We start from the raw sequence: 26,128 nt of genomic DNA, 5'->3' as shown, positions 1-26,128 counted from the left end.
TGTGATGTTCTGAGCCATTCCTGCTGCGAGAGCAGGACGGCCTCGAGCGCAGCAAGGCAGCGGGGAGAGCAGCATCCAGACTCACCGCCCCGGCCCCTCCGCCACTGTGAGTCCCCGGGCAATCGCTTAACCTTTCCACGCCTCACAGCCCGCCTGCTGTGAAAGGGGTATTGAAATATTCTCCAAGGTACCGTGATACCCAATTATTTAATCAATCAGTATTTCGCAGGCGCAAGGGAAAGCTCCGAGCGCAGGGTAAGCAGACTGGCACCCCATGCTTTCGGGGAAGCTTGCTTGCAGCACCCCATAAGGTTTGTGGGGGCCTGACCCTTCCCAGAGGTTGAAATGCCGGGGGCTGACTGGGCCTCTGCCCCACGGCTGCCTCGGGCCTCTGTATTTTGGGGTAAATTGTCCACACTCCGGGCACCGGGCTCCTAGGGCTGGTGGCTTCCCGCGGGGCCGAGTTAGGAGAGGCCACATCACCTCGCGGGGCACGGCGTCCCAAACGCCCGGGTCAAGGGCCGGGACGGTCCCGGAGGGGGCGACCCCGCCGCCGGGCCGCCCGGGGCCAGGCCGCGCCGGGGGCCCGGAAACGCCGCCCTCGGGGCCTGGGGCCGGCCTGGCGGGTGGGCGGAGGGGGGCGGCGGGAGGGCCGGGCCGGCGGGCGCTGCCCCGCCGCGCTGAGGGGAGCTCCGAGGGCGGCGAGGCGGGGCCGGGCGGCGAGGCCCCGGCGGCGGCGGACTCCCCCCCCCCCGCGGGGAGCGGCGCGAAGCGGAGCGGCCCCTCGGCACGGCGGGGCGGGCGGGAAGCGGCGCGGCGGCGGTAGGACCCGGCGGCCGCTCCCCGGAGGATGTGAGCGAGCGCCGCGGAGACGCGTGTGGGACGAACCCGGCCCCGGCTGCGGGAGCTCGGCCCGGTGGTGCGAGGGGAGGCGGCGGCGGCGGCGGCTGCTGAGTGAGGCGAGGGGCGGCCTCCCCCTCCCGGCCGGACGCAGGGCGGCGGCGGGGGCGAGGCGGAGCGGCAGGGAAGGCAGGCCGGCAGCCGGAGCGGGCGTGTGAGCCCCATGGGCCGAGAGCCTGCGAGAGGGGGAGGAGGAGCCGCCCCGCCGCCCGCCGCCCGGGGATGGTGAGGAGGCGGCGGCTGCCGGGAGCCCAGTGAGGCCTTCGCTCGGCACCCGCCGGAGAGCCCGCCTCGCCAGCCTCCCCCTTCCCCCCGCTCGCTCGCTGGCTCGCTCCCCCCTTCCCTCCCTTTCCCTTGCCTCCCTCTCCGGCTCCCTTCCCCTGCCGCCGCCACCCTCCCATCACCTCCTCCCCGGGCTCCAGCCATGTAAGTGACCCGCTCCCCCGGCTGGGAAGGGCTGGGGGAAGGAAGCGACGGGGCCGGGGCCGGGGCCTGCTCCGCTCGGCCGCGCCGTGCCGTGCCCGCCGCATTGTGCCGGGCCGGGAGGGGAAGGGAAGGGGGGCGGCCACCCTCCGCCTTCCCCGGGCGGCGGCCGCTGACCCGCCTAGGCCGCGGCGGCGAGCGGGGGGCTGCCCTGCCGCCCCCCCCCGCCCCGGGCACGGCCGGGCTGCGGCGCCCCGGGGCGGCCGGACGGGGCGGGGGGGGGGGGTGAGGGGGGCCGGGCTGCGGGCGGCCCCCGGCCGGCGTCCTGCCGGCGGGCCCGGGGCGGACAGGAAGCTGTTGGCTCCCCCGGGATGCGGTGGATGAGGGGGCGGCGGGACGGGGGGCTCCCCGGCGGCCCTCGGGCTTGCCCCGGCCCCATCGGAGCCGCGGCCCGCCGGCGGGGGCTGGGGCCGCCCGGGACCTGTCCGAGCATCCCCCAGGGAAACGGGGGTGGCGGGGGGGGTATGTCTAAAACTGTGGCAAGTAAAGTCGCCAAGTGCCCCCCCGTTCTCCCACCTCACCCGCCCCCATTTTCTCCCCTTGTCTTCTGTAGCCGCGTTGTGCAGCCCAGCTCCGCTTTGCGGACCACTAAGTGTTTGCCGACGGGGGTGTGATTATCTCCGTGGGCATTTGGCGTGTGTAGGTGGTTGTGCAGCGTTTGTGGACTTTATTTTTTTTTTTTTTTTTTTTTGCAGTCGTGTTTTGCAGAGCTGTAGGGAGCTGTCTGCAGATGCCCCCCCGCCCCCCCAGGTGAAATTCTGCAGTTGCCGAAATGTTCTTGGAGACTTCTAGGACTTTTGCTTCTGTTTCTTTGTAAAACACATAATTATAATCGAGTATATGAACATGCTGAGGCTTTTTTTTTTATTTTACTGACAGTATGCTACTGATGCTAATGCAGCTTTCACCTATCGGTATCCCCCCTCTCCTCCCACCCCCTTGGGGAAAGTATTTAACTGTTTTTCTTTTTGCTTTGTTTTCCTACCACCTCTAACATATAAGAAGCAAATCTCTGATTTGCTCTTGTTTGTTTTATTTATACCACAGGAGGGATGTACATTTCAAAATACAGTTATAAAGGGGAATTACTAACACTTAATTCAGAAGAATATTTGTTTACAGGTAAATAAATTTGACATACTGCATGACTAGTAATTACTTTTATGTAGTAGTTAATTTCCTGATGACAGCCACAACATTTGAGTTAACAGATTTAAAGACACTGTGGAGCTACCTTTGATTTTTTAAATAGGAGGGTTTTTGTTGTGTGTGATGTTTATAGAACAGTTTTTGGTGTGCAGCAGTGGTAAATCAAATTTAAGAATTGATCCAATGTCCGCAAGTAACTTGTAGCTCCAGCATTCACTTGCCGGCTTATAAAAATGTCCTGTAAGTGATTACATTAAGAATTAAATAGGTTCGCAACTGACTTGATTTCTTTGGGGACAGAACAATACTTCTGTTATAAATACTTTAAAATGGAATTTGATTAAATGCATTTAAAGTTGGTACAGAAGTTCTGAGCAGCACAGTTCTTAAATTATATGAGCATAAACTGTAAAAGGACTTGTTCTTGTTTGGGAACATAAAGAGGATTTTGTCTGGCCTGTGTCTTTGACAGAGAGAGTACGACAAGTCTCTTTTCTGCCATCACTCAGTTTTGAAACAGGCAGCTTAGTTTGTCCTATCAAACTGTAGTTGTGGTTGCAGCTTGGACAGCTGGATGTTGTAACTCTGGCCCCTCACCTGAACAACATTAACCTCCTGTCTATTGATCAGCAAAGACATGAGAGCACAAGCATTTCAAATTACAGTTTTGTAAACCTAGATTAGGCTAACAGATTGAAGAAAAGTGGATGCGGCTTTAGAGATTTTTACTCTCCACTTAGCACTCTTCCTGTAGCTCTTAGTATCAGAGAAGCCTTTCTGGACCTTGTGATAAGCTGCACGTGCAGCCATGAAATACCAGTTTGGACGTGGTATCATTCCACACAGAACACACAGTAGCAAATACTCGTGACCACACCTAACTCATGGCCCACAATGCGTTTTTGTAATGTAAGCTAAGATGCTGGAACAACCTGGTCCCTCTAAGCTTTCTTGAAAGCTGTCTGCCCAGATTTGGTAACTGGGTCATGGTGTGAAGCTACTGCCGTGTGCTTAGAGGGCCTTGAGCGCGTTGAAACCACTGCCGCTCCCGCGAAACACCCAAGGCAGGATTTGCATAATGCAAGAGATGTACTTTGCTGGTCAAAGCCTGGTGGGGGCACCTATCTGTACACTCCACTTGAAATGCTGGCTGGAGCCCAACTTTGTTGTGTCTGTGCTGTTCAGGTGCAATTGGCTGTCAGCTGTGAGCTTACGCTGGGATCTGGGATCTACTGCGGGAAGAGAGTTTAGGTTGCTCGTGGTATCCCATGTAATGGGCCCAAACACACACCCCTCTGCCCCCCTCCAGTTCCTGTGTGTCTCGTCTACTCTGGTGATAGTGTCATGTGGCCAAGGTAGGCAAACAGGGGCAGCTGGATCCTTTTTTGCCTGGTCCTGCTGTTGTCTGTTACAAGAACGTGTAAGGATGTGTAGCACATTAGGCCTCAGGGTGTCCTGGGAGCGTCAGGACTGTGCCACACCAGGGCAGTGGGCATTGGTAACTGGTGGCGTGATGGGCAAAGTGTTAGTCCAGGAGCATGCTTTGCTGTGACCTGCTTTCTGATCTGGGTTAACTAGTGCTGCCTAGACACAGTCTAACATGCCAGTTGAGGCAGCGGCAGGACCGAGGTTGGTGGGTCTGATCCTCCTTCACTCTCTTGCTTACTCTCCCTCATAGGCAAGGTAATTACCATAGATGCTCCTGCATCCCGTAAGCTTAGGTTTCAGCTTCAGCGTTACGGAAGAATTCCTTTTCTTCCTGCTCTGCTTTAGGGTGTGAGTAGAAACAAATACAAAATTTCATTTTGGAAAGAGAGCAAGGAGGATAGATTCATCTCTTGATCTTGTAGAGACAAAAGAAGGTGAGCATAATAAGTGGAAGAGAATGAGAGAAGGAGCTCTAACACGACTCTTCCAAATACGGGAAAGACGGTTCTGCTCCACCTTCTGTTGGACAGTTGGTTTGACTGACTCCTTAAAGCAGGTTTCGCTGCTGCAGTGCCTGGGGAAGTGAGTTATCTCATTATTTATGAAGTTAATACACTTAAGTAATTAATATATGCGTAAAACCAGCGTCACCGTGATACGATGCTGATGTCATGCCATTCATGATTTACTGCACTTCAGCCACGTGAGGAATACTTTAGTATTGAAAAAGGTATTACAGAAATGCATATTGAAAACCAAGCAAACAGAAGGCTAAGAGAAAGATGGAGTTCTTTAGCTTTTGACAGTATTCAGTCATGTGCAGACACAGGCTAGAGCAGCCAGGTCATACTTAGCTGAGATGCCTTCTGTTCACTGGGAACCATTCCTAGGTAGCCATAAATGAGGACTGTAATCATTCCTTTGTTGTTTTCTCCCCCCCCCCCCTTAAGGATTTTATGGAAAAGGAACTTTCTCTGGTTTGCGCATCTTCAGTAGTATGTTGACTTGTAGTTAACTGGCTCTTCTGTTCCAAGAAATTGCTCTTACTTGCTGCCACTGTCTTCAATGGCATCTTTAACTAAAATAGATATATTAGGCACAGCTTGAATGTGTGTTTTAAAATATACCAGATAGAGTGGGTTTGCTTCTGTTGGAGCTGTGTCTATGGGCATCTTGTTGGACAGTGAGAAGGGATTCCCAGCTCTTCACACTGTGAAGAAAAATTAACTTAAGTCCCCCCTTATAAAATATGCACTCTGGCGTAGCTGATTGAAGGACTGAGGTGGAGCCAATGCTGCAGGTTGGTGTCAGGGAGTGTTTAGTGTTTTCCCACTTCATTGTGCCATGCTACCCAATGTTCTGTGCATGGCTCCTTTACGATACACCCTACCCTCTTCACCACCCCTCTCCCCTTGAAGGCAGGTAAAGACACATCCCTGATAGCAGGGCTGCAGTAGCAGGTGGAGAATGTTTCTTGGGGGGAAAAGGCAGTCCAAACTTTTTGGACACCACAGAGAGTAGAAAAAGTAGTTCCTCTGAACTTTGGATTTCTTTGTTGATCCGCTTTTTTGGGCTGTATTGTCATTCAAGTTCAGATTATGACATGACAGTTTAGCCGATGACAAGCAGGAGGCTGCCAAGTGGTAATCTTGGCAAGCGTTAACCCAGAAAAACCTGGAGTAAGTTAGCTGCAGATTGCAGAATTTTGGACCTTTGTGCTTTTTTCTGTTTTTAATAATAGGATTGTCCTTTCTACAGACTAGTTTGGCATGTAGCTTCCTTTTTTACATACGGTTATCGAAAAGGATATTGATCATTCAATGCAGCTAAATTGTTGAATTCAAGACGTAAAGCTAGGTTGCACAGTCCCTGTGTTCTGTTATGGCACAACATTAGAAGCGTTAACTTTCACACTTGGGTGTTGCATTTCCAGACGTAAACTGTGATAATCTTAGGGGTTTTGTTCAACACTTTGCAAATTGCTTGATGCTTAAATGAAGCCTCTAAACAAGGTCTAGTCTCCTCTTGACATCCAACAAATAAGTCTAGCTCGGATGGCTATTATGCATGCATTTTTGAAAGGAGAACGAAAGCCTGCCACGTTCGTCAGGTTCTATCCTAATTGCTCTGAAGCTAAAGGAGTTTGTTCCAAGGTAACTGTGGCAGCTGTGGGTTACTAGTCTCTATTCTGCAGCATATGGTGTTCTCATATTTATTTATGAAATTAAGGAATTCTTACATGTCTCTTGTTCCAATGCCATTTTTCATGTGTTTTCCCTCCCTCAGGCAAACGACTTATCTGTTTCTTGGAGTTGATAATTATAACCAGTGAGATATGGCAGATTTGTAATTTGGTAAAAAAAAAAAACCCAGCTTGTTTCTGGGGAAAAACTAGAAAATAAAGTGTTACTGGAAAAGCTGAGGAATAGTGATAAACAGTGAAAGTTCATAGGCAAAGTATCAGGGGAGTGACCTCCTTTGTCCCAGTCCATTTCTGCTTGCAGTGATGGAACTTGTTCAAATTTGACCTCCTTGCTTTGAAGGCTGCCCGTTTCAGAGCACTGGTGATGTACAACAGAGCCCTCTGTCCTGCTGGGGTATCTGTTCTAGGTTGGATTAATTTTGACCACCTGTTTCTTTCAGCCAGGGTTGTGTCTTAGTGAGTTATGGGGAATTAGTTGCTTTTTAATCTAGTTTCTGATGGATGGCTATCACCTGCATGCTCACAGATAATTGATGCACATGTGCCAAATGCATGCAGAGACCGTATATATTTGTTAGGTGGGAATGTGATGTCTCTGTGGTTGGAGAGAGACTCCAGTAAAAGCCAGGTCTTTGGCGGTGAGTTACAAATGCTGCTGGGTTCTGTTTTATTAAACTTCTTGGTTATTGCTGGGAATTTGTCACCAATTACATATTTTGATCACCCAAGTAATACCAAATTGAATGGTGGTATGGACACTTCGGAGAGCACAGAAGTCATTAAAGAAAAACAAACAGAACATTTGTACCGCAAGCAGAAAAATAATCGGATTCAATTTAGAAAAATAATAAAAGCTAATGCATTTGGGAAGAGATTATTTTCATTGAGGGAGAGAAATGCGAAGAACGTTTCTGTGGTAGTCAGCCATGAGCTAGGCATTTTCAATACGATACGGCAATTTTGAGCTATTTAGATAGGGACTTCATCTCATAAAGCAGAGGGGTAGAAATCCTAAGTTGTGCTTAGGCGTAATTCATTGCGAGAAAGACAGCAGCAAACTGCGGTGCGTTCAGGGAAGAGCAATATAATTGGTCAGGGTGCTATAAGGGCTGCTACAGGATAGCAGAAAGGTATGTGAGCTTATCTGAGATTCTTTGTCTACCTCTAGGAGAGGTAGGAGTTATAAATATCAAAGATAGAGAAGACACTTTTTGGGGGAGTTGAGGAGATCTGAATGGGATTAACAGGGTGGCGCTGAAGCTATGCAAATTTGAAGGAGAGTATTAGGAATTTTTGCTGTTAGGTGTATCTCTCTAAGATGCACTGTGTGTTACTTGATAGACTGCTATATATCGGGCTGTAAAGAAACCTTCCAGAAGACGTTCTGGAAGTCTTCTTACCAGGAAATATTTAAACCTAGACTTTGTGAAAACTCAGAATTTTTATTGTTGTGGAGAGTGAGGTGTTGTTGGAGGTATGGAGGTCTACTGGGCAAGGTCTTGCATCCACCTCTAATCCAGACAGTGTCTGGTAACGTGAAGTCTGCCCACGCTCAATCTGCTCAGTGAAGAAGCAGGACTTTAGGAAGCATGTATTTTGGCACCTCCACCCTCTAAGATATAAAAATCCTTGTGAAGAGCAAAGTCCTCATTTAGGATTTGTAATAATAATTAAAAAAAAACCAAATCAACAATGCAGCAATAAAATCTACTCCCTGTTGTATCCCTTACTGTACATATGTGACATGCTTCAAAATGATGGTGCACTCTTCTTTTGATCCTTTTAGAAATAGCTGAGAAGGAGAAAAACGGAAAAAATACCCCCATCCCTTTTGTGGAGCCTTCTGCGGGAGTTCAGGAATTTCAACAGAGTGATCTTTTGGCATAAACTGGTTTTTCAAGAGACATTCCTGCCATTATGAATGAAGTAGCAATAGTGAAGGAAGGATGGCTTCACAAACGAGGTAAGTGTCTCTTCCCTCCAGGACAGTAGATTGGTTTTCTCTCACGCGGTGATCTGTCCTTTAGCAGCGTGTCTTCAAATAGTCCATTATTTTCCTCTTCACCCTAATGGGAAATAGCATATAAGGAACGTGCGTGACTTTCTCTCAAGTTTGAGAAAACGCACATATAAGGGATTTTCTTTGGGTGTGCGTGTGTGCGTGTTCACCAAAAACTGCGTCAACTGCTTCGATAATGATGATAAAGATAGCAACTGAAGGAGATGCCACTTTAGAGTGTTAAAGGTTAAACTGCAGCAAATCATTTTGTTTTATATATAGGTCTGTAGCTTTTCTTTTTGTGTTAGAAGGTAGAATTGTCTTGAGGTGAATCTTCATTTGAACGGTGAAAAATACGCCTGTATTTTGTGAGCAGTGCTGTGCTCTCGCAGAGACTTGCTAGAGAATGTGCTGTTTTGTTTCTGTCTTAACTGCTCTTGGTACCAGTGTCCTAGATGGGAAGAATAGCCTTGAGTTTGTGCACTCTGTGCATTTCTGTTGTACCACTAATGGCATTTGATCTTTTATAAAAAGTCTTTATTCTTGACGGGGTGGCAAAACTGAAATAACATAGTCATGTGTACCGTTACGCTTTTTGCATTCTTAAATGTTTTATTCCCAAAACAGTGAGTTTGTTCTTTGGGGGGGGGGGGGGGGGGGTAGGGGGGTGTTTGTTTTCAAGTACTGTAGCATTGTTCCTATAAAGTACTTGACTTACCTGTTTCTTTGTATTCTACTATTGTTTCTTGGAAAGGAGAGAGTGGTGTTAGGTACTTTCCATAATATCGTCATTTTTTTGGACCAAAAACAGAATCTGTATGCTCCAGCAGTAGGGAAGCTCGCATGGTTCTGCAGACTCAGGATTTTTCTAGAGGGTTTGCAACAACTTGCCTGAAGGTGCAAAGGTGTAGCATAATTATTTCTGGAAGAAAATGAAAATACGTTATCGTAACCTTGATAAAGGCTGATGGTTCTTCTGCAACAATAAGAAATTTCTAAGAATTTAGAAAACGCGTTGATAATCCGTGTTTTAAAAGGGTGGAAACATATATTTCGAACAGCTGGATATGCAGCTTAGTTTAGCAAATTGTCTTGATGTAAAAATGTTTTGATAATAGTTTTTTCCCTTTTTTTTGTTCTGGTTTATTTCAGTTAGAAATGCCTTTCCACTCATTATCTTAAATAACTAATTCGATAATTCTGGTGAACCCAGGCTACCTTGTTCTGATGAAGTGTTTGAGAATTATGCTGTGTTTGGATAAAACAGGAGAAAGAAACACAGAATTATGCTTCCCATTCCCATTTATGAATCTAGAAACTCTTCAAATCAGACATACGGTTTTAGTTTTAAATTATGTTTTTAGGCTGAGGGGTTTTTTTAACTGTCTATTGTTACAATTCTTTCTGCACTTACCTGTAACTTTAAAAAAAATTATGTTGTTGTTTTGAGGAGCACTGTACAAAAATCTGGGGGTGAAACATTTATTTTAAAAAGTATGAAAATGGAATTGTATTGTCAGGATGATTCAGAGGCAGGTGTGTCTGAAACTTTAAAACAGTCATATTGTATTTCAAGCTTGTCTGTATTTACTCCTGAGAGTTGAATTTTCATTGTTTCTGGGATTATGACAAAGCTACTTTCAAGTAAGGAGACCTCTGGAGGAGGTCTTAGTAAAAGATGCCCTTGATCTCCTGATCCGATTTTTTTTTTTTTTTTAAATGACCTTAGAGAAACAGATTATTATCTCTGATGGTTTGCTGATACTACTATGATGAGATTATCTGCTGAACACATTTCCATTTCCAAAATGTTACTCTGCATGTTCTGCAGCTTTGAGACTGCAGTTTTGTGCCCAAACTGCTAAACGTATCTTGGTGGTTTTTGGATGCCAGGTTTCCTAATCTTTTTAACCTGTTCCCCAATACCTTTTTGCCTTCTCGGTATGTGCAGTGACACCGATTTCATTCCACTTCATTGATTTTGCAACTGTTAATTTGGTGGTGTCCATGCAAGGAGGGTTTTAGAAAGCAGTGCTATCTCTTGTCCTCAGCCTGCCAGTGTGTCAGCTCCGTTACTCTCTTGGTTTTTGTAGCTGTTTTGGGATCAGTTGACAAATTCAGTTCTTTTGGCTGGGGGTGCGTGTGGGGGGAACTGATCCACTTGTGTGTGTGTTGTAAAGGATTTTTTTTTTTTTTTTAAAATCGTCTACATTTATTGCCAGACCCTATTGGTTTGCTGGCTCTGCAAGATCAAGGGCTTCAGCCACAGGATGTTTCCAAAACTGATGTCTGATACTGTGAGCTTCTGAAGTTAAGGCATAAACAGTAATTACTGCAGGGAGGGACTGCTAAAGGAGGATTTTAGATGTAGGAAATGTATATTGTTTGTCTTTTGGATCATTTATAAAACCGAAGGTTGCACTGCGTGTGTTCTTTAAAGATCCTAGGGCTTTCTGCATGCAAATATTTTAGGTAGTGGCTGGCTGAAATCCAGATTGGGCAATGATGTTCTCTCTACCTAACGTTCCCCCATAGCTTTGGTTGGATATGGTGTCTCTTAGTTTACGTCCTGAGCAGTTGAAGAGCGTGGCTGTGTGCAGTTAAACAGTTGCAACATCTCACCCCAGCAGTGGCTTAATATTGGTGGTTTTAATGATTTGTGTATGTATAAATCAGGCTGCAAAGTGCTCTGGAGTCCTTCTGGATGGCAGGTGTATATAAGCATAAAGCCATCATTAGCAAGAGCAGGTGTTTTGGCCTGGCAGGGAAATAGCAGGGCTTTCTAGAATTGTGGGGTTGTTTTCTTCTGTCAGCATGCTTTACATTTCTGTTTTTGTTTCCAAGATTAAAAATACAAATGGAGAAATGAAATTAAACATTGCTGCCTGGCCGAGAGCTCTTGGCAGTTCAGTAAATCAGTTGCTTAAAGGAAGCTCTACTTCCAGTAGTGCAGATGTTTGTTTGCGCAGGGGCCAGAGTCATCTCCATGACATGCCTAACCTCAACCAGGCAGAAATAGAAGAATTCATGAATGAACTTTCTTCCCCCCCCTTTTCCCCGTTGGCAGCACTTGGTGCTGTTACTCTAATCACAATGAGGCGATAGACTTTTGTGTGAAGGGAGAAACAGTAGTTATAATACTAACCACTCTTTGCATAACTGTGTGGCTGCAGTGTTCCAGCACACACATAGAAAACGTGAAGAAACTCAGACTTGGGGTTGGTGTATTATATGTGTATGTCCAGAATATGTAGTCCCTGGTTGTGTTATGTTGAAGGTTGTTTAGTGGGAAAGGATGGGGGAAATGGGTTGATGCGGAGGTGCTGTAATTGTCATTGAATATGAGGGGGAAAGAGAAAATTATCTGCCCAGATTGCTGCTTGTTGAGTTCTGAGACTACAGGTTTTCTGAACGTATGTCATGAGTGTCCTTAACTTTGGTCGTGTGTTGTGTAACTTCTTGGTTAAAAGAGGTATGCCCGAATGTATTTTATTTACTTTACTGATCCATTTCAAAGATCTCATTGGATTTCTTGCATCTTTCTGCTCTGTTTATAAAGGTCCTTCTATTGTCTTCAGTCTTCATCCTGTTTGTGTTTTTTTTTTCTTTAAGGTCTTTCTGCAAGGCTAACAAAGAGGGGGATTGTGCGTTTTGATACTCTGTCATCTCTGTCTTCCGTACTATGTCCGGTTTTCTTATTAGGGCATAAACTCGTATGGAAAAAGGAGTCTTTTGGAGGCAGGGAATGAGGGGGAGGGAAAAATGTACGCTGACATTTAAAAAAGGAAATAGAAATCTCGATTTCTCACTCTGAGAACTCTGAAGCAATTATAAGCAGCAGGAGAGACCTGTGTATTCAGCCATTAATATTTAGCAGCAAATGTGGAGCTACTTTTTTCTTTTTTTTTTTAAATAGTATATAAATACCGCACAATGATTTTAACCGTAAAAACCAGAACATGTCCTCCAAATGTCAATTTGTGTGGACTTTAGGCAGGTAAAACTATTTGACTGGGTGGGAGTCTGGCTTCCAAGCTGATCAAAATTACTAGAGGTCCTTAAATGAGAAATTATACAAAAGATACTTATTCCAACTATGGAAATACTATTAATTTTTTTTGGTTAAAGAATTATTTCTGTAATGCAATGGAATGATACAGACGTCGTAATAAATAACCATTTGTCTTCGTATAGCTTCATTGCATAAAATGAATGCAGGATCCATATGTAAAATGCAAGCCAGGAATTAAATGCTGATTGTTGCTCTGAACTTTCTCTAGCAGAATAGCGCAGATGGTGAACTTTAGCTTTGTTACTTGGAGCACAGGTTCATACTTTCAGTATTCTGTTAGTATGAATCAAAACAGGATCTTACGAGGTATGATCAGAAGTTAACTTTTTTTTTTAAGCCAGTGGGTCCCTTGTGTTGCTGTTTTTCTTCACGTCTTCTTTCTTTTCGCTTTTCTGTTCTCACCATGTTCCCTACCTCTTTTTGTGTGTGTGTGCGTGTTTATTTTGGGGTGTTTTTTACCTTTGCTTCTGTCTGTCCCTGGGATGTAGCGGTGCACTTCCTTGATGACCTGTGTAGCCAGAATCTTTGAGGTTCAGATTAGTTCAAGGATCGTCTGGCTTCCATGGTATTTCAAAGGAGTGGCTGTGGTACTTGATGCAAAGGATTCTAAGACACATGTGAACTGTGAAGATGCCAGCTATAGAGGGCACAGCTACTTCAGAGGAAAAACTGGGGGGAAGAGGAAAGGTAAGAAACAAGATAGGGGCTGAACAAAGAACAGAGGGGGGAAGTTTGTAACAGAGGGAAAGAAGCCGATGCTACTTCCAGAGCTGAAGGGTTGGGTTTATAGGGAAATCTGTTGCTCTTCTTATTGGAAACAAAAGACAAGCTGCTGTCAGTTTGTGGTTTTTCTTGTGTGTCTCTTTTTCAACACAAGGGGCAATAGTTTTGCAATGCTAGCTCTTGGTTGCTTTCATTTTGCTTGTCCTGTTCTGGGAAAAGGGGATTGGGGAGGAACCAGGAAATCGTCGACCAATAAATCTGACTTTGGTGGTAGGCAAGATGCTAGAGACATTAAGAAAGGATGAGATCACAAAACATCTGGAGAAATATGAGCTGATAATGGCTAGTCAGCTAGACTTTTGGAGGGTAAATCTCATCTGATGGAATTATTTGTGGAGACATCATAGGAAACAGGCTGGATCCAGTGTACTGTAAAAAGTCTGCTTTGGATGACAGGGAAGTCAGATGCTGAGAATTACCTAGTACAGTGTAACTATACTGTACCACATCTTTGAAAGAGCTAGCGTAGCCTAGAGATTGCTCATCTTCCTTCCACTGAGCAGACTACTTAAGTTTTTGACCATCTTTGTTACTTTCCAGTGTCCTTTTAGAAAAGCCTTTCTTCCAGAACATTTTTTCATCTAGGAAAACCTGTTCTTTAAGCCACAGCTTCACATTTTTGAAGGGTGAAGTCCAAAAGTTTCTTTTTTCAGTAAAAATTATTCCCAAAAAATCTTTATTCCAACATTTTCCCCACCTTTTTTGCAAAATACTTTCAGTTCTTTAGAGAAGTCATGCTAGGTTAGATGTTTTTCTCTGTGTATGTAAACTGACTGGAACTTACATGCGGGTGACACCAAACGCACTCTCACTTTGAATGGCAAAGAGGAAGAGCTCAGATGTAGATGCCCACATTATTTATGTCAGTCCTGAAAGTTTACTTTCATATTCTGTTTTATTGTACATCAGAAGCGAAACAAACTAGGTCTCAATTTTATCTCTAAAAGTGGGGTAGCATCATAAATTATTGTTACTTGTTGTTAAAAGAGATTGGAGGATGAGGGATCTAGGACGTTGCAAGCCCTGTTAAAGCGAGCCTGGGAATGCTTGATACAGTGGATCATGCAGAAACTGCCTGCATTGGCTTTGATCCGCTCTTTCATGGTTCCTTCATTTTCGAGAAGGAAAAGGTAGGCCTGTGCAAAAAAAAAAGAAAAAAAAAAGTTGTCCACGTGTGGTTTTCTGTTCTTTTTTTCTCTCAGTAGGCATATTGAGAAGTCATCAGGTTTGGATTTAGGAAGAAAGAAGTACTAAGTGAGTATGCTATTTTGAGGTAAAGAGAGAGCAAGAGAGTAAAGCTTGCTCGTTGTTCTTGCAGGAGTAGTTTTAGGCAAGGTGCTGTGCCATGCATTTTAAATTTGGCGCCTTGTCCTCACTTGAAAATGTCTTCCCCTGCAGCCCCTGTGTGGATGCCAAAAGGTTCCTTCCCTTCCAAAATTCCCTGCTGGTGCTCCCCCTGCCTAAGCACCATCAGTTGCACTCCTTGCCTGTGCCCGTGGCTTCCCCTGCCTAAACTTGCTCTGTGTTAGCACTCTTAGCCCTGGACTTTACCATCTGAAGAAGCTGGTGAGGACTTTGATGCTCTTAGAGCAGTACATGGTGACATGTAGTGTTTGTCCTTTTAGCCACGGTTTATGTTACTGGCAAATTCTCTTAAAAAGTGGGGTAGTTGTTGATCTCAGACTCATTCAGGAAACAAACCTTAATATGTGTTGGAAAGAGGGGTTTACTTAACATTTGAACATTTAATTTGAATGCATTTTAAAAGACAGGGCATTGTAAAAAAAATAACTGTCAGCCTTGTGGTTTTTTCCCTTTTACATATTGAAGTAACTGATTTACTAAGAAAAAAAAATGAGTTAAATCTTACTTAAAAAGTCATCTCTCATGGGGGGAAGACAGAGGCGGGATTATTATTTTCAGATGTATTATGTTGCAGGTACAATGTGCCTCTTAAAGGGGGAACAAAAACCAGGAAACTATATGAGGAAAGAGGAAGAAAAAGAATGGAGAAAGAATAGCACCATATTAGGTGTGAAGTAGTGTGCTTCTGTGAGAAATATTTACTGCAACTGAAAGGGGGAAATAATGAAGACCGACTTTGAGTGCAGTTGGAAAACATGTTATGGAACTCTGGGATTATTCTCCCACCTCTTCAAATTGAGCCAAAAATGTGAAAAAGATAGCTGGTCAAACAATATTGTGAAATTTGTCAATTTATGCAAAAGTGCATGGTCATATGTGAGGACAGCAGAGGTAAACAATCATCACAGACTGCGGGCAAGTCAGTTACTGTTTTCCTGAGTCTCTTGGGTAAGTTGGGAGAGCGTGTTTTGAAGTGCTGTCCAAAGCCCAGGCCTTTGGTGAACTGCATGTAGAAATACACCTTGGAGTCAGTGGTTCTGTGCATGACTGTAGTGGTATTTTGTGTTAATATTGAGACCGAGTGCAGCATCTGAACCATTTACAGGGCTAACAAATCAGTTTCTTCTGCTTGTGCTTTACTAATGTACTCTTAATGAGGACCACAGAACATGCATGCTAGGGAATGTGAGTTTTGTGTTGGTCGTGAACCATCGCCTTCATGAGAGAGAGCTGTTTTGCGAGGGAGCTCCAGAATGGTTTGGCCTGGAAGCAACCTTGAGGATCATCTAGTTCCAACCCCCCTGCAATGAGCAGGGACATCCTCCACTAGATCAGGTTGCTCAAAGCCCCATCCAGCCTGACCTTGAACACTTCCAATGATGGGGCATCCACAGCTTTTCTGGGCAACCTCTTCCAGTGTTTCACCACCCTCACAGTAAAGGATTCCTTCCTTATATGTAATCAAAATCTACCCTCTTCTAGTTTAAAACCATTACCCCTTGTCCTATCACTACAGGCCCTGGTAAAAAGCCTCTGAGTCTTTTTTATAAGCCCCCTTTATATGTTGAAAGGCCGCAATAAGGCCTGCCTGGAGCCTTCTCTTCTCCAGGCTGAACAACCCCAGATCTCTCAGCCTTTCTTCATAGGAGAGGTCTTTTAAGACAAGCATCATTATGCTGATAGGAAAGTCTAACTCATGAAGTTGACGCTGATGTTATTTTAGTGGACTTCGGGTGCTGATGGGGGTCAGGGCTGCTTACAGCAATTGATGCTAATTCTCAAATTTTAAGTGCAGCCCTGATGTTTGTTGTGGCTTTATAGGTCAGTTCTCACCTGTAGAAGTTGCAAGATTTTGAAGGTTTCATCCCTTTTTTTTCTGAAGCAGAGGAGCTTGCTAATCCTCATGATGTAGAGGAAAAACTGGAAAACATAACCTGAGTGCCTTCTTCACAGTTTAGACTAAGGAGAAGAAAAAGGGCTGTTTAATTACTTTTAGTAAAAGTGTCAAAAAGTATGCGATTTAAAATAATTTATAATGTGTTTTTATTTTTCTGAACATGCAGCCTTAGCAGTGTACCCTGCTATTTCTGCAATTCTGTCAAAGGATCTGGGGATCAAGAAATGTACCCTGATTACACTTCAGACAGCAAGCGATGTGAAAGAATAAATTTTGCATTTGCTGCAAGAGGCTTGACTGGTCTAATAGCTAATAGAAACATACAAATGAAACTATATTTGAACTGGTTTTTTATCCATCAAACTCCAGTTAAACTAAATCTCAAGATTTAAGAGAAAAAATACTTATTTAAAATTTTTGCCATGTGTTTCCATATGAGTCTTTGTACATGCCATAGTTCATCTGCCAAATTAATGCTGCCTTGTTTGGAATGATGTAGTTTTATCGGTGTGGAAAATACACACAGTAGGGTTTATGCCCTGAAATGCAAGGATGCACACTATTTTATATATTCTTGCCATTATGTCTGGGTTGGAGCTTCACAGTTGAAGTGTCAGTAAACAGTTTTCTTCAAGGGTGTAACTTCTAAGCAGTTAAAAATCCATTGTCAGGCCTCTTCATCCCTGCAAAGTAGGAATACTACCTTGTATTTGCTACTTGCTTTTCAAGGACTTCCAGGCATGGATTGCCTGGATTGGGGTTTTTTTGTGGGTCATGCATGTCCCTGTGCCTGCCTGTGGTCTGTAAACCTTCTATAAATAGCAGTCAGTTAACTAAATGAAAGTGTTTTCTCTGTAATGCAGATTTTTGGGGGGTTTGTTTTGGTTGGTTTGTTTTTTTTTTTTTAATTTTTAACTTTTGATTATGCAGTCTCTTTCCCCTCCTGTCCTCATTAAGGAGAAATGAAACTTTGAGAACACCAAGAAAAACAAAGGCATTTTTTTCTTAATTCAAGACTTGACTTAAACACGTAGTTGTATAGTTTTAGGTTTAGGCATGGAGCAGGCTAGAATCCAGTTGTGATTATCTGTGGTGACAGTGCTGGTTGTGGGGCTTGGAAGTAGTTTTATAGGTGGAAATTGATTTCTGGACATAGGATATGAATCCTTTGCCACTATACATGAAGTAATCAAGTCACTCTGATTAAGTGTTCTTTGTGTTGCTCTGGCAGTGTCTTGAGAAGACTGTGCTTTAGATTGGGAGGTTAAACGCTGCTAATCATCATGGCTTTTTCTTCAGTAATCTTTTTTAGAAAGAAATCTTGCCTTTTTACGTGGTTGTTAATAGAAAAATGGTTTCGCTGCTTTAATACTGCCTTTGGTGATATGTTTCAGACAGTGAAGGAGTAGGATAGTAGTTGTCTTTTTCAACTTGAAATTTTCTTTGCATCAGAGATCACTGTAGTTCTAGGTCTTCTTTTCTGGCACAGATACATGTTTACTATAGCATGAACATTTGAAGGTGTATAACTGATATATCTCCTGGTGTCGAAGTCGAAGTTGCCTTGTTACTTGCATGATAGGAAGAGTATTTATTCTAAATAAGACTTAGGGAAAAAATTACTTTTTCATACATGGAAAATCAGTGCAAACTTGCCAGCAACAGCCTTCAGCTGACTTGCAGAGATACTGCCTATTGAACACTATTGTGACAGCTTGTTTCTGTCGTTTTTGCTGAAGTTTAGCCTGTAAAGTCAAGGTATCTTGATCCACGAGATGGGGAGATAGCTAAATTACATCATCATGGAAGAATACCAGCATACTTAGCTTTAAAGCCATTCAAGACTACATTGGCACCCCTTTGTTACACAGTGTAGCTGAAAACGAACTGCAGCAATAATGAACCAATCCATCTAAATCACAGCAGCTGAACGACTGACTGTTCTATCTCAAAATGCAAATGCCTTGTGCAGAATGGATTTAATTGTAAATGTTTGCTTAGTAGGGAATATGAGCCTTTTAGTTTGCGACAATAATCGTGAATACAAAGACCCACAGAACTTTAGGGTTTACATAGCTTGTCCCTGTTCTCATAACAATATTTCAAAGTCAGTTTTTTAAAATGTACCATTTGGCTTTTTTCTAGCCAGTGAATAGAACTCTAAATGCCCAATCTCTAAGCAGTGTTTTGAAAACTGAAAGATAAATTTAGCTCTATGTATTTAGATCAGGCAGGATTTTCTGTTGTATTTCTTTCAAATCTATGTTAGGGCTTTTATATAGCATCAGATAATAAGAGGAAAAAGTGCTGACTTTCAGAGCTTGGATTTGTTTTTGCAGTGCAGAAATGCCAAGTGTAACTTAGAGTATTAGCATTTTCTTTGAGGTTCTAGTAAGGTGCCTCTCAAACAATTAAAAGGTTTCTGTTTCCATTCTAGTAAAAAAAACAACCAACCAACGAAAAGAAAACCCCTCCGTATTAAAATCTTCATTTTTTTGTTAAATTCTTGAAACCTGGCTGCTGAATGTAACTAATGAGGATGAATCTCTGTCACCAATTTGAATGAATTAAAATAAAATACCATTGCCATTTTATGGCAAGGAAAGGAAAAAGCTTTCAGAGCTTCACTAGTAAAAAGAGAGAAAGCAGAAATACCTGCCTCCAGGCTGTTCCGAGGTATCCTTCTGTGTAAGGAAATTCAGATAAAACTTTGAAAACACACACACACAAAAAGTGTGCATGTTTATGCTTCTGTTGGCACAAAGAACACATATGTGTGTTCTTTAATAGCCTTCACATGTGGATTAGTCCTTCTGAGAAAAAAAAAAGGCAACCAAGCCCCCTGAAGAATACGCCTTTGTGGCACTGGAGAAGTTTACTGCGCCAAAGTTATGGTAAGAATTTGTAAATTTTGGCTGCTGGAGTACTTCCTTCCCCTGCTACGTTTTTAACGTTGGAAACTTGTAAGTGTGGAATAGAGGGTGTTTTCTGGGTTTTTTTGTTTTTTGTTTTTTTTTAAATGACAATGCAAACATTCATGTCACAAACTAAACCGCCCATTCACATGATGCTGCTGGCCGTATATAAACACCCTGTTGATCTTGTTCTGCAGAAGTCTTCGTTGGGCTTGCTGAGTCATACAGAAATGCTCCGCTGCTCTTTTCAGGGCTGTGCTGTGGACTTAGGATGTATCTGCTCAGATTTAGTTTGCCAAATTAATGTCCCTGAAAGAAATGTTTTTACTTGGAACAGGGCCCTCACAGCCGGGATGTTTTTCTATGTCTCTTTTTTTCTGTGTGTTTAAAATATTTCATTCTGCTATCTTGGGAATAGTTTTTGTTTTGCCTGTATTCCTCAGATAAAGCTGAACCTGTCGGGGAGATGTTTAGTATTTCTTAGTTGCAAAACTGTCTTCCTTTTACGTATGATGTTGTTTCTTGACACGGATCTTATGTTGAATGTTTTAGTTTGTGGGTAGGCAAAATAGCTTGGGATGAGAGAGCCCTGCAAGAGCACAGAGGGCCGAGAGGATGCTGGTAGCTGCACTGCCAGGTGAGCCTTCCAGGTGGCCTGGACACGGCAACAAGCTGTGCAACAACACAGTTGACTTCACAGGGGTTTTCTGGAGTAACCAAGGGTAGAATTTGAGTCCAAGGCTAGACTGTCATGGTGACAAAATATTTAGAAAACATTTTCTTGCGTGGAACAAAAGCTTGGATTGTGCAACACGAAGTACTGTCCCAGTGTAATAAACGACGTTGTGTGTTTTTAAAGGGTTCTGTGTGTTCCCTGACCATCAGCTCTTGCCAGATTCAGCATGTTCAGGTAAAACGGGGCATTTTTCCTCCGGACTGTTGGCTTTACAAGCTGGGTTAGTTCTCCTCCTTTATGCAGTGGGGTTGCAAAGATGTAGCAGCCAAATCCTGGCTTTACGTTCTGAACATAGTGGACAGCCCTGTTAAAGACAGGTGCAATGGAGCAGCTTCTTCTCTTTAGCCGTGGTGGCTCAGCTGAATTAAGAGCAGTTGCTTAAAACTTACACCTTGTTGTTGGCATAGACTGATCTAGTCCCGAGTAAGCTCTAGGATTAGACTTGGTGATTGCTTTTATTGGGTTGGAATGTGCTGTTCTTGCTGCAATAGGAACCTTTTGTACTGTAGGTGTTTCATCCTTCTGTAACTGCTATAACTTTTTTTTTAATGCCTGAGGTTTTGAGATGTCCTAGCCTTACTGATATCTACCCCCTGACTTGGAAGGAAGCCAGAGATCTAAAGTGGCTGTAGTAGCTTGTTCATTGGGAATAATATAAAATGATTTTAAGATGAGCAAACCTGTGACAACTGAGTGAAGACTACTAGCCAGCCATATACAATTCAGTTCAACGTAACTGTGCTATTTGGGGTTAATGCATTTGTTCCCAGTCTAGTCTGTCTTCCTGGGTAATACCAGTTGTAATTTTGGAGAGAAGCATGATTTTACATGTATACTGCCTTCTCTGCTTAGAGCAGCAGGTGGCCAAATTTCTTTCCGGAATAGGGACTTCTCTCGGCTCTACAGCAACTATAACCATACCGTCTGCAGAGACTGTATTTTTTGATCTTCAAAGAAGTTGATGTTTTCAAAGTTGCTGTAGTTATTGGGAGTATACTGTTATCCATGAAAATGGAAAACAAAAGCAAAACATGGAGGGGGGGAATATACTTTTCTAAGGTTTGCATCATCTTGCATCTTTGTATGCTTGGCCTGTAACCTTGTCCCCCTCAGAGTGCTGCTTTGAACAGGGTAGAGCTCGTTTTTTGGGCTGCTGCTTTGTTCCTATCTACTAGTTCCTCTGTTGCATTGAGCTGCAAAACCAGCTGCTTTTGCTTTTCATACCTATTTTTACCATCTCTAATTTGCTATTAAGATGTTAACTTCTGCCTCCAGTTAGCCTAGCATGTCTCTATACTGAGACTACAACGTGGGGGCAAGCAACCACTTCTGTGCTTTCTCTTGTGCTACCCTTTCACACTTGGGAAATGGTCCCTGTAAACAGCTGCGGTACTGCTTTATTATCCTCTTTAAAAGCTCTCGATCCTTCTGTTGCTTATAAAAGGCCTTGACAAACTTGCAGTGCATGTGTACTGAGACTGCCGTTCACTGTGATGCCCAGTATTGGTCCCCTTTTTTTGGGGGGTGTGTGTGTGTGTCTGGCCTTCTGTTGACCCTGTCTTATGACAGTAAACTCTGCAGAAGAGGGACTGTCTCATTGTTTTATTTGTACAGCCAGTGGCTCAGCTCCAGATGTGTATCTGAAGTTGCAGTGTACTGCAGTAATACAAATCATTATGGTATAGAAAGCTGTATCTAAAATAGGAAAAAATAAGATCAGATTTACTGTTACTAGTTTTGTGCATTTTTAAGGAGCTTTTTTGTGTGTTGTTTTTGTTTGGTTTGGGGTTTTTTGTGTTAATCTTCTGACTAACAGGTTACTGGCAGGAATGTGCAAAAATCAGTATATATGAAGTTTTCTTCCCACTTTAGGGAATCTTCCTCCCTACAGCCAGAGGAAAGCTTTCTTCTCAGTAGCAGCTCTTGTCTGCTAGGGAACGGGCTACTTCACAACAGTTCTTGTTGGTGTCTTGGAGAGGTTTACTCACTCCTGCGACTACACTGGGTGTGCTTATGGCAAAACCTCATGTTTCTGGAGACTTTGCTCTTTTCAGGCACCATTTTAGAAGTGGAATGACACACAACAGGATGTGTGGTTGTAGATACATGTTCACGCTTCAGAAGCCATGCATACCTTTTTGACCATGTACAATCCTGTGCTATTTCTCTCATGATTCATGTGGTGAAATAAAACATGGAGGAACACAGAATTCACTTCTCCTTTTTATGCCCAGTACACACAGAGAATATTTATTGATATTCCTCTTTCTGCTGACTCTTACAATCCTCAAACCAGTTACTGGAGGCAAGGAGATTAAAATGAGGGCACGTGGCCAAGCAGACTTGAGGTTTTGTTCCCTGAATTTGATTTGAAAGTTGCAGTTTGATAAAGTTGCATTCATTCTATTTTTTGCCTTTGTATTTTTATAATTCTCCTGAATTACCTAAGTGTACCGTTAGTGTTAGGATTTCTTTTGTAGCATTTTGAATGGCCCTGCTTCGAGTGGACGATTAAACCAGATCACCTCTAATGGCTCCTTTCAACACGAAGTATTCTGTGATTCTGTGATTCTTGACCGGTTTGATATTGGGAATCTCATACAAAGCCCAGCCTGATTTTTAAGGAGAATAACAACCCCGTTTGTAGAGGTGTTTGGTTTTAGTTTCAATATTCCTTGTGATAGCCGTCAAACAGAAAATAAATAGCAGTTCCTCTGTTGTCAACAGGCCTTTTTATTATCAGTGTTGGCTGATCTGTTCAAATACAGAAGTTGGGATTTTTCAAGGAAAAGGTTCAAAACATAAACAAACCTCGCTAATTTACTATTTGTTAGTGTTCTGGGACTGTGCTTTGGAACCAAAAGTTGCTTTTTGCTTTAATTACTAGAATGTCTGGTTTACTAAGATTGCTACATAGCTGTGAAGCTGCTGGGAGTTTTGCTTTCTTTTGTTTGTTTGTTTGGCTGTTGCTGTGAGGTTTGCTGTCAGAAAATAGAAATGTTTCTAAGGTGAAGCTTTTCTCCTTCACCCCTTTGTAGTCCTGGTGTAAAAGAAGAGGGAGAGGTGTGCTCCTAGGGTGAAACAGGGGTAGCAGGATGTGTGGTGGGGCTAGCTCTGTTCTTTCTGGTCCTCTAAGCAAGGCTTCAGTTATTTTTATGTCACTGATGGAAGCTAAATTAGTTGCCTTGATGGTCACCTTCAGCAATAGCCGGTTGTCTGCAGCTCCTTGAGACTTTGACCATGGCAGAAGAGGTGTGCTTTAGATTCACATTGTGTTGCTGGTTGTTGAAGTTTACAGCAACAGCCTGTTATAAAAGTAGAGGCCTCGGTCATAAGGTCCAGCTTACCAGCAGAGATTGACAGGATAGTCTACTGATAGCAGAGGTGACCTGGAAGCTGAGTATGTCTGATCTGGTGCCCTCAGCTAGCACCAACCCACAAATTTCTTCCTTTGTCCCAATCGGAATAGTGACCGTGCCCTTCATCAAGGCCTGTTCGTGTTGGTATAACAGCAGTCCATCATCCTTTGGCGGCTATGATGAGCAGCCACCTTTTGGAGTCAGATGATAAACCAGGTGATCCATAGGGTGGTGGATCTCTGCTGTTTGTTCCAGGGTAAGAGTCACCTCAAACAGTTGACATTAAATGCTGCTTTATGAATGCCCTTAAGTTGTAGAAGCTTGTTTCACAACTAGTGATCTGGATGGCTGCAACTGGAGTCCCAAAGGACAGAGTAAATTTTGGACCTGAGGTGCCATTTCACTCAGAAAAGAGATCCTTTGAGGGCAGGGTTGAAGTCTGGCTCAGCCAGAAATGGGAAACCTTGAGCAGTCTCCAGCCTGTGGAATTTGTTTTATCTGAGACAAGATTGTTGTGTGAAGCCTGGAGTCAGGGTCTCCACATGAAACTACATCAGATCTGCATTTAGATCTGTGCCTGAAATGAGATAGCTGTAGTCCCAAAGGGATTTTTTTATTTCTTACTGCTTTATAACCTGAAGTGTCCAGAATAGGGAGCTTCTTGAAGGATACATGTCTAATACCAGCTTCCTATTAAAACTTTCACTATTTTTTTAAAATTGTACTTATGACCTGCCATGGATTTTTTTTTATTTTTCTACTTTGAAAACTTGATATGTCTTCCTTCCCTTTCCCACAATACCAGGATAGTGCTGACTATTTTGGAAATTGTTTTCTTTGTTCAGATTTGGACTCCTGAATGCAAACAATGCCTGCATCTGATACCCTCTTCCATTTTTGCTGGGCTGGAAATGCTGTAATAAAAGGTGTAGGCATTCCCCATTCCTTGTTGCCCAGGGGAGATAGGTAGGTCCGTCAAACTGAAGGCAGAGCATCTAGAAGCTGAAGAGATGGCGGGTGTATTAGAGTACCGTCCTGGAACTGAGAATCGAAGCCAGTCCTCCCCTGCTCTGCCACAAACTTCCTCCTATATGATCATCTCGGATAAGGTTATTTTTGTCTCTCTGTGCCCCAGTTCCCTATCTGTAAAATGGTGATAACAGCACTTCCCTACTTCACAGGGATGTTGTGAGGACAAACGCAGCTCAGGCTGTGGGGCTCTTGGATACTGTGGTACCCGGGAGCACAGGTGGAAGAAGGGAAATGTTCCGCACAAAAGCTTTCTGTTCTTTAAGCTCAGCAGTAGGTTACAACACTGATGTGAGCGTAGTTTCCACTGAAGTCATGGCTTGACTGGTGCCATGTCTTTTCCCTAAATGTTTCCTTGCTAGCTACTGCCTGCATATCAGCAAAGCATCTAATGTCCTTGCTAAATGCTATTGTTTGCATCCTTGGCTGCAGGGTCTGAGAGCCCAAGGGCTCGTGTGTTTGCTGGTGTGAGCTGCTCACAGTGACTGAATGGAGTCTGTGCTTCTGGCAACAGCCACCCAATGCATTTCACACACTCACTCAGATCCTGGAAGGAGTTAAAAATACGTATGAATGGATTTTCACTTGTGAAATTCAAACTACTGTAGCAGTTACTCTGAGCAAGTCATGGACTGCAGTCTGACCAGGGGAAAGCAATTGTCCTTGACATAACTGGTTAAATTTCATAGAAACCACATCCTTTGTGTTGCCACTGACAACATAACATTCCTTAACGTTTGATTTCAAGCGGTGCTTTATTATCCAGCTGTACATGCAAACATGCTTTCTTCAGAAGAATTTCTGTCCAAAGATACCACAGAAGAGTGCAAACCTCTTTCCGTTTTAACGTGGACTTCGTAGTGCTTGTTTATATATAGTATAAGCAGGTAAGAGACAGGAAACCTATCTGCTTAACATTTACATTGTCACGTGTCCAAAGGAAAGGCTGTGGTGAGTTGAATATTTGTTCAATCAAATCCTGCTCATGCACATTGAAGTGTGTTTTTGGGGAGCTTTTTGGGCTAAGAGGTAGGAGTGTACTTCGTTTATTGCTTGCTCCTTGAAACATGTAGCTCATGTCATCTTCCTTGTTCACCTGCTTTGATAAATTCTATATTTAGTTGTCTCTGCCCATCCACTTGAACAGGACAAAAATAACTTCAGTGTAATCCATCCTCTCTGTCCTTTCCTCTCCACCCCTTCCCTCCCCTTTCCTGCCGCTGGGTTTAGGGCATTCAGTTGTTTGGGAAGTGGTGGATTTCTTGTTTGTTTTGCTTTGTTTCCTTACAAGTAGGGTTGGGGGGCAGGAGAAAACATTTATACCCTGCAATAAAATTGTTGTGAAGAGTATGCAAACTGTCAGAAACACTTCCTCCTCTCTTATAACATTTGCTGAGGGGTCAGAGTGTGTGCAGAGTGCGTGGAGGGAGGTGGAGCAGAGAGGTTGGGAAATGACTTGCATGTGGCATACATCTGTCTGACAAAAAGCCAACCGTGCCAGGGGATAAATGGACAAACAAATACTGTTTCAGTTCTGAACTCTGAGGTTGAACCTAAAGTTTGCTCAGGAGCAACCCTTCAGATAAGTTTCCGATGGACCTTGACTCCTGTTGTGCAAACATGTAGTAGCTAGCACAGAGGAGACTGTCCTCTAAATCCCTGCTCGAGAGAGGATCTACGCATTGGCTGTGCTTTGCATGGCTTCTCCTGTGTCCCACGATGGACATAGATATATATTGTCATAAAGTCTGACATGAATCAATGCTGGCCCAAACCCCCAGAAGTATTTAAGTGCCTAACCCCCTGACTT

The 26,128-nt window shown here is 43.6% G+C and overlaps 1 protein-coding gene across 4 annotated transcripts in view; it reads left to right on the top strand.

The window, feature by feature from the left end:
- Nucleotides 1-812: 812 nt before the first annotated feature.
- Nucleotides 813-26,128, top strand: part of AKT1 (AKT serine/threonine kinase 1) — a 75,756-nt gene continuing 50,440 nt past the window's right edge. Inside the window, exons 1-2 of one of the 4 annotated variants that reach the window (XM_076345574.1) lie at nucleotides 813-852; nucleotides 7,950-8,126. In XM_076345574.1, coding sequence (XP_076201689.1) covers nucleotides 8,081-8,126 — 46 coding nt within the window. In that variant the 5' untranslated portion in view covers nucleotides 813-852; nucleotides 7,950-8,080. Of the gene's footprint in view, nucleotides 853-910; nucleotides 1,327-2,118; nucleotides 2,506-3,869; nucleotides 3,888-7,949; nucleotides 8,127-26,128 lie in introns of those variants that run through there. The other 3 variants (XM_076345571.1, XM_076345573.1, XM_076345572.1) reach the window with 3 other exon arrangements.

The sequence above is a fragment of the Aptenodytes patagonicus genome, chromosome 7 (genome assembly GCF_965638725.1).
Source record: "Aptenodytes patagonicus chromosome 7, bAptPat1.pri.cur, whole genome shotgun sequence".
In the NCBI taxonomy this organism is placed as follows: domain Eukaryota; kingdom Metazoa; phylum Chordata; class Aves; order Sphenisciformes; family Spheniscidae; genus Aptenodytes; species Aptenodytes patagonicus.
The sequence above is the reverse complement of the archived record's forward strand: the minus strand, read 5'-3'. Positions and strand labels throughout refer to the sequence as shown.